This window comes from Nanorana parkeri, unplaced genomic scaffold, assembly GCF_000935625.1.
Source record: "Nanorana parkeri isolate BGI_ZX_2015 unplaced genomic scaffold, ASM93562v1 scaffold2882, whole genome shotgun sequence".
NCBI classification, from domain to species: Eukaryota; Metazoa; Chordata; class Amphibia; order Anura; family Dicroglossidae; genus Nanorana; species Nanorana parkeri.
The window spans coordinates 79,415-88,457 of NW_017309150.1; the positions used below are offsets into that span (position 1 = coordinate 79,415).

A 9,043-nucleotide genomic window follows, 5' to 3' on the forward strand; every position below is an offset into this window, starting at 1 on the left:
TTTTTCTCTCTATCACAAGTGACGAGAGAGCATGGAGCCGTTTCCTGGCCAATCAGGAAACCGGGTGGCTTCCTGATACAGGAAGTACTCGTGCTAGGTATCGGAGCATTTGGGGCGAGTACGAGTACTCACCCAAATACTCGGTATCGGCACCTATACCGATACTAGTATCGGTATCGTTGTATCCCTACTCACAACGATACAAAGAAACCTTCCACTTTGCTGTTTACAACACTTCAGGATCGCTGTGTATAAGAGAGAAAAAGCAGTAAAAGTCAAATATTTATAAAATAAACTCTGTACACACATAATATATACACCGAGCGGCCAGATTACTATGCCCCTCCCCCCATCAGTACTTCGTAGGGCCGCCTTTTGCCTTCCATAGTGCGGCGATTCTTCTTGGCATTGACTCCGCGAGATTGTGAAAGGCGATGCGAGGAATCCGACGCCGCGCCTGATGAATAGCGCCGTCCAGTTCAGAGAGATTTGTTGGTTGTGGAACCAGCTGCCTGATTGGCTCTTTCAACTCCGTCCCACAAATGCTGCAATTGGATTGAGATCTGGTGATTGCGGGGGCCCCCTAAGCAAGGTGAAGTCTCCCTCGTGTTCCTGAAACCGCTCCTGCACAATACGAGCGCCGCGGCATGGCGCATTGTCTTGTTGGAAGAAGCCGTCTCCATTGGGATACGCCGTCAACGTGATCGGATGGAGTTGATCGGCGACGATACTTTGGTATGTTGTGCTATTTAGACGGATTAAAGGGCCCAAATCATGCCGGGAAAACACGCCCCCAAACCATAACTCCGCCCCCACCAGCTTGAAGGGTTGTACTCATGCATGTGGGGTGCATGCTTTCCTGCCGCCAAATTGTCACTCTGCCATCTGCATGATGCAACCGGAAACGTGATTCATCGGACCACATGACGTGATTCATCCTTCCAACGCTCGACTGTCCAATCCTTGTGTTCCTGCGCGAATCGGAGACGCTTTATCTTGTTACCTGCAGACAGCAAAGGTGTTGGAACCGGCCTTCGGCTTCCATATCCCATACGACGCAGTGTACGGCCAACAGTGCGTTCAGAGATCATTGGAGAGGATCCCTGATTAATATCTGCAGCCATTTGATGTACTGTTGCCCCTCCCCCGTTCTGCCCTAACATTGACTAGTCGCTGACGGCCACAATTCGCACGTCCAGACCCAGATTTTCGGCTGACAGTCCGGTCTTTAAACACTTTAACAATGAGCCGCTCCTGAACATGTAACGCATTCTGCTGTTTTGCTGATACTCGCTCCATGGCTCCGAGCGCCAACAATCATCCCGCGTTCCAAGGCTGTTACATCGCGTTGTTTCCCCGAATCTTCCCAATCACTTCTACTGTCGTGGTAACCAACCCGCTTCCCTATTTATAATGGTCACGGAACACCTGAATCACATGATTTGGAGGGGGAGGGGACCAATACATTTGGCGATTTAGTGTATACATGACACACATGTGTACATAGATCCACAATGATTGGAGACTGTGAGATGTTTTTGATTTTATTTCTTCTTTGTTAATAATAATTATTATGATTTCAATGTATTTTTATTGACAATTTGCACAACTTTATTGGCATGTACAGAGTCAGCGGAACGATCTTTAAAGCTGAACACACAAGATTACCAATATATATATTTCTCACAAACGCCTCGCACCTCACTCTGCCTATAGAACTAAATGAAGAGGGGAAGTATGACTCATGCATGACGTATCCGCAAATGCCGCCCCCAGAATCTACATGACACGCAACTTCTGGGGGCAGCCATATGTCCAAACTAGACCCCACTTAATTATGTATGACCCATGCATGACGTATCCACAAATCCCCCACAGGATCCACATGACAAGTAACTTCTGTGGGGCAGCAATATGTCCACACCAGACCCCACTTCATTAATCCACATGACAGGCAAATCCTGGGGGGCAGCCATGGGTCTGCACCAGACCCCACCCAATTAAGTATGGCCCATGCATCACATACCCAGAAATCCCCCACAGAATCCACATGACAAGCAACTTCTGGGGGCAGCAATAGGTCCACACCAGACCCCATTTATTTAAGTATGACCCATGCATGATGTATCCACACATCCCCCCAGAATCTACATGACAAGCAAGTTCTGGGGGGCAGCAATATGTCCACAACAGACCCCACCTAATTAATCCACATGACAGGTAACTTCTGGAGGGCAGCTATGGGTCCCCACCAGACCCCACTCAATTAAGTATGGCCCATGCATCACATAGCCAGAAATCCCCCCCAGAATCTACATGACAAGCAACTTCTGGGGGGCAGCCATGGGTCCACACCAGACCCCATTTATTCAAGTATGATCCATGCATGACGTATCTACAAATCCCCCCAGAATCTACATGACAAGCAACTTCTGGGGGCAACCATGGCTCCTCACCAGATCCCACTCAATTATGTATGACCCATGTATGATGTATCCACAAATCCCCCCCCCCAGAATCTTCATGACAAGCAACTTCTGGGGGGCAGCAATAGTCCACACCACACCCCACTCAATTAAGTATGGCCCATGCATGACGTATCTACAAATCCCCTGCAGAATCCACATGACAAGCAACTTCTGGGGGCAGCCATGGCTCCGCACCAGATCCCACTCAATTATGTATGACCCATGCATGACATATCCACAAATCCCCCCCAGAATCTACATAACAAGCAACTTCTGGGGGGCAGCCATGGGTCCACACCAGACCCCATTTATTCAAGTATGATCCATGCATGACGTATCTACAAATCCCCCCAGAATCTACATGACAAGCAACTTCTGGGGGCAACCATGGCTCCTCACCAGATCCCACTCAATTATGTATGGCCCATCCATGACATATCCACAAATCCCCCCCAGAAGCTGCATGACAAGCAACTTCTGGGGGACAGCCATGGGTCCTCACCAGACCCCATTTATTTAAGTAACACCCAAGCACGACGTATCTACAAATCCCCCACAGGATCCACATGACAGGCCACATCTGGGGGCAGCAATATGTCCTCACCAGACCCAATTTTTTTTAAGTATGACCCATGCATGACGTATCTGCAAATACCCCACAGAATGCACATGACAAGCAAGTCCTGGGGAACAGCCATGGGTCCACACCAGACCCCACCTAATTAAGTATGACCCATGCATCATGTACCTAGAAATCCCCCATAGAATCCACATGACAATTGACTTCTGGGGGGCAGCCACGACTCTGCACCAGACCCCCTCAGCGCTTTATCCAGCTCACAGCATCCTTTTTGTTTTCCAGGAGGACCCCAACGCTCCTCAGAAGGTCCAGGATCTGCCCAAGGTTTGCCTGAAGGACGAAGAACCCTTTAACATCCAGAACTCTCTCTCGCCGAAGCACGAGTGCAGCAAAGGGGATCCAGACATTGTGGACGTCAACTGCGTCCTTAACAACCTGACATGAGAAAAAGGATTTCACGGAGGAACCTGGCGGAAGATGCGTGCGCCATCTTCTCTGAACCTCTCCAGCGCTGGAGGAGGCGGTGGCGGCACAGGCCACGTCCCCCTCCAGCACTGCAAGGGGTTTTCCTGACTCATTTACCACACCACCCCTCTAATGTGCCCCCGACCCCTCCCCCCCTGGCATGCTTTGGTGTATTTTGTACAGAGATATGCAGAAAGATGAACCCGTGTTATGGAGGTGATGAATGAGCACAGCTGGTGCACAGCGTGTGGGCGGAGTTAGATTGCGTCACCCGGTGTCTCATGGGAGTAAACGCTGCAAAGAGGAAACATTTATCGGGTTCGGGGGCCCTGCGTACGTGGGCTCCTGTTCGGGTTCAGAACCGCTTTCCTTCTCCATACGAGTCAACGGGAATGCAAAAGTAGCTTAGGAGGTCCAATGCCAATGTGAAGGAACCTACAACTGATACAAGAGAGGAACGCACAGCAGAGCGAGCTGCAGCAACGCAAGCTGTGAATGGACTAAAACAGAGAAAATATCTGCTGAATCCGGAGGAATCAAAGGCCACAATGCATTCCTCTACCGGCTGAGGGGGTCCTGGTGGCCAGTCATTGGTCCGGGCAGGTCCCCATTCGGTTGATCGTGGCTTTGCCTCCCGAAATTTTGGATGGATTTGTCTTGCGGAGATCTTACATTTAATCGCCGTCTTTTTTTTAAGACATTGTTGCCAATTAAAATTTCACACTTTTTTGGGGGGGTCAACTGAGTGTACCTCAGCAGTCCTTACGCAGAGACGCTCATCACATTCCTTCATCTAAAACTGTCCACAAGGACGGGGAACTTGAAATTGTTACACATGAAATACAACTAATAAAACATGGAAGACACGCAAGAGAAATGTAAAAGTTGTCTACGTCCTTATGTAACTCAGTCTGTGTCTTCGCTCTATAGTGTCCTACTGAGGGGCCGAGAATGGGTAGTCTGATCTGTGGTGATTGGACTACAACCCAGTGAGACCCTCAATCTCCCCTTCCTCTCAGTCACTCAAGAACAAGCACTGAGAAGCCAGAACATTTGACTATTCACCAAACCTAAGTGCATGGCCCCCAGCTGGTAGTAGAGGAACCCAAGTTTTGAATATCAGACCATCAAAGCTAAGTGCTTCAGTGAAGCCTCCAATCAGTGTATCTGGATGAAACCCTTGTCCGCCAGTCCTGTGGTTTGGGTTTCGTCCTACAAAAGGCCCCCAATATTCATAATAACCTTCTTCCTTCCTGTACGGTGGATCTAATTTTGATCCCCTTTCAAGCTTTGAAGAACATCGGTGTTCCCACCATAAAAAAAGGTATATTAAAGATTAGGGAGTGAGTCACGGGAACATTGTGGTCCTCGCTCCTCCGAGTCCGTATAGCGTGGTTGTACCCGCAAATTATAGTCAAATTTTGGCCGGCGTTTCCCTTGTGGTAGCTCCCCCGGCCTCCCATCAATGAAGAACCCTCCTGAGGACAAGTCACCTCAATAATACTTGAAGGCATCTGCTTGGGGCTGCAGCGCCTACATTGAAGCCTTAAACTCCATCCCGAGCGCTCAGGCGTTGCCCAGCGTGTCCGCTCTTGGCTCTTTGGGTTTACAGCAAGCTAAAAATGTGATTTGGGTCAGCGGATCTTCGGGTAAAGAACCTTTTCCTACAGCCCTCAGGTCCTCCTTACACGGTGACCTCAAGTCTTCCTGTCCTCAGCTTGTAAGCTGCTAAAGTATAGAATGAGCTAAAATGCATACACGCAATAGGTTGGACTTGATGGACTCAAATACTATGTAACTATGAGTGATCTGTCTGAGGAACATCAGAAGGACAACATAGAAAAGGAAAAGATAATAGAAATGGACAATCAATATTTTGGTTTATATGATTGAAAACCCCAATAAAGTACGACGGCGGGGGGTGGGGTCGGCTTTGAGTTTGATACAATCTTAAAGTTGAAGACCTCCAGCCACTTGAACAGCAGAGGTTTTTCGGTGGACACGGGAAGGAGCTCTCGGTAATCCGCACCCCCTCCGGCCGCGTTACCTTACGGGAACGTAACATCTTAAGACTTATCCTGATGTAATCCTCTTTTCCGGATCGGAGCCGAGGTATAAATAACTGTTAATATGGACACAGCGCGTTCAATTAGGGTGAAGGAACTGTGGGTGGCGAGGAGGGAGCGCCACCATCTACCCTGACTGGCCTCGACGTCGACAACGAGGCTGTAAAACGTGGCCGTTGCATCAACTAGTACTTCACCAGGGTGGTACAGCTCAAGGTAGCCCTGGGCCCCATTCACCACCTGCTGGGAGGCATAGATGGGATCCGTCTCTTCCCCCGGAACGCTCCCGTCATACAAGTATACGCTAAACTTGTGTCAATAGTCATTGTATTCAGGGCCGGATTTCCCACAAGGCCAACCAAGGCCCGGCCTCGGGGCAGCAGGGAGTGGAGGGGCAGCAGGGAGTAGAGGGGCAGCAGGGAGTAGAGGGGCAGCAGGGAGTGGAGGAGCAGCAAGGAGTGGAGGAGCAGCAAGGAGTAGAGGGGCAGCAGGGGTGTGGAATTTCTATCTCCCAATGCCGGGGACATGCAGTTCTGGACGCCGAGCGGGTAGTTCTCTACATTTAGCCCGGCTTTGGGCAAGCAGAGCTAAATGTACAGTGGGGAAGCCGCCGCTTGTTTTGTACAAGTGATCCCGGCAATGTCGCCGAGATCACTTGTATGCAGCCTGCAGGTCTGCCACTCTCCATGGGGAAGGGGGAGGGGTTTGGCCGGTAGGGGGGGCACATTGAGGAACCTGGCCTTGGGGCAGCAGAGAGAGTAAATCCGGCCCTGCTTGTATTGGTATTGTATATAAAATGTCCACAACGTCGAATGCTTGCAAAATATTGCCCCAGTAGAAGACATTTAGGCAAATCCGGACCATCTACAAGGCCACCTAGGCAGATGTCTGAGGCCCGGTGAGTGTTTGGGAGGTCCACATACAACCTTCATTCTCCTCCATTAAATCAGGAACCAGATGAAAGGATGATGGGGGGAGGGGGGCAAAGTTGCTTCCTTGATCCTTGTCTGGGCCCCCATTCTCCATCTCTACCACTAGGGGAAATTTTGGTAAGAAAGTGGCCCAGAAAGAAGTTGTCACATCCAATAGATTCCAATAACCACAAAATCAATAAATGAAGACTCGGCCAGAGGAAGTCGCCTCTTGTCCGATGCCTGCGATTGGCTGGCTGACAGGATGTTGGATCGGCAATAATGTTTCTTGAGGTTTGCTCAATGATAAATGACAGGAAGCCGAGTTCATGATTGGCCAGCCAGGGATCAGCCAGGGGTCAGTGATCGGCTGGCAGCGGCCCCCGGATGTTGGCGATTGGTCGGATATCAGTACCCATCGCCGACCCTGGAGGTCCGGAAATCAATGATGAAGATCATCAGGTTGTACCCGCAAATTATAGTCAAATTTTGGCCGGCGTTTCCCTTGTGGTAGCTCCCCCGGCCTCCCATCAATGAAGAACCCTCCTGAGGACAAGTCACCTCAATAATACTTGAAGGCATCTGCTTGGGGCTGCAGCGCCTACATTGAAGCCTTAAACTCCATCCCGAGCGCTCAGGCGTTGCCCAGCGTGTCCGCTCTTGGCTCTTTGGGTTTACAGCAAGCTAAAAATGTGATTTGGGTCAGCGGATCTTCGGGTAAAGAACCTTTTCCTACAGCCCTCAGGTCCTCCTTACACGGTGACCTCAAGTCTTCCTGTCCTCAGCTTGTAAGCTGCTAAAGTATAGAATGAGCTAAAATGCATACACGCAATAGGTTGGACTTGATGGACTCAAATACTATGTAACTATGAGTGATCTGTCTGAGGAACATCAGAAGGACAACATAGAAAAGGAAAAGATAATAGAAATGGACAATCAATATTTTGGTTTATATGATTGAAAACCCCAATAAAGTACGACGGCGGGGGGTGGGGTCGGCTTTGAGTTTGATACAATCTTAAAGTTGAAGACCTCCAGCCACTTGAACAGCAGAGGTTTTTCGGTGGACACGGGAAGGAGCTCTCGGTAATCCGCACCCCCTCCGGCCGCGTTACCTTACGGGAACGTAACATCTTAAGACTTATCCTGATGTAATCCTCTTTTCCGGATCGGAGCCGAGGTATAAATAACTGTTAATATGGACACAGCGCGTTCAATTAGGGTGAAGGAACTGTGGGTGGCGAGGAGGGAGCGCCACCATCTACCCTGACTGGCCTCGACGTCGACAACGAGGCTGTAAAACGTGGCCGTTGCATCAACTAGTACTTCACCAGGGTGGTACAGCTCAAGGTAGCCCTGGGCCCCATTCACCACCTGCTGGGAGGCATAGATGGGATCCGTCTCTTCCCCCGGAACGCTCCCGTCATACAAGTATACGCTAAACTTGTGTCAATAGTCATTGTATTCAGGGCCGGATTTCCCACAAGGCCAACCAAGGCCCGGCCTCGGGGCAGCAGGGAGTGGAGGGGCAGCAGGGAGTAGAGGGGCAGCAGGGAGTAGAGGGGCAGCAGGGAGTGGAGGAGCAGCAAGGAGTGGAGGAGCAGCAAGGAGTAGAGGGGCAGCAGGGGTGTGGAATTTCTATCTCCCAATGCCGGGGACATGCAGTTCTGGACGCCGAGCGGGTAGTTCTCTACATTTAGCCCGGCTTTGGGCAAGCAGAGCTAAATGTACAGTGGGGAAGCCGCCGCTTGTTTTGTACAAGTGATCCCGGCAATGTCGCCGAGATCACTTGTATGCAGCCTGCAGGTCTGCCACTCTCCATGGGGAAGGGGGAGGGGTTTGGCCGGTAGGGGGGGCACATTGAGGAACCTGGCCTTGGGGCAGCAGAGAGAGTAAATCCGGCCCTGCTTGTATTGGTATTGTATATAAAATGTCCACAACGTCGAATGCTTGCAAAATATTGCCCCAGTAGAAGACATTTAGGCAAATCCGGACCATCTACAAGGCCACCTAGGCAGATGTCTGAGGCCCGGTGAGTGTTTGGGAGGTCCACATACAACCTTCATTCTCCTCCATTAAATCAGGAACCAGATGAAAGGATGATGGGGGGAGGGGGGCAAAGTTGCTTCCTTGATCCTTGTCTGGGCCCCCATTCTCCATCTCTACCACTAGGGGAAATTTTGGTAAGAAAGTGGCCCAGAAAGAAGTTGTCACATCCAATAGATTCCAATAACCACAAAATCAATAAATGAAGACTCGGCCAGAGGAAGTCGCCTCTTGTCCGATGCCTGCGATTGGCTGGCTGACAGGATGTTGGATCGGCAATAATGTTTCTTGAGGTTTGCTCAATGATAAATGACAGGAAGCCGAGTTCATGATTGGCCAGCCAGGGATCAGCCAGGGGTCAGTGATCGGCTGGCAGCGGCCCCCGGATGTTGGCGATTGGTCGGATATCAGTACCCATCGCCGACCCTGGAGGTCCGGAAATCAATGATGAAGATCATCCATAAATGTTTCCTCTTTGTATGGCGCGTAGCGGCCGTTCTCCTGAGC

At 50.4% G+C, this 9,043-nt stretch overlaps 1 protein-coding gene across 1 annotated transcript in view; it reads left to right on the forward strand.

Annotated features, from left to right (window-relative positions):
• The window catches only part of CSPG5 (chondroitin sulfate proteoglycan 5), a 59,367-nt gene extending 55,517 nt beyond the window's left edge, over positions 1-3,850 (forward strand). The window contains exon 4 of the mRNA XM_018574323.1: positions 3,331-3,850. Coding sequence (XP_018429825.1) covers positions 3,331-3,492 — 162 coding nt within the window. The 3' untranslated portion in view covers positions 3,493-3,850. The remainder of the gene's footprint in view (positions 1-3,330) is intronic.
• The last annotated feature ends 5,193 nt before the right edge of the window (positions 3,851-9,043 follow it).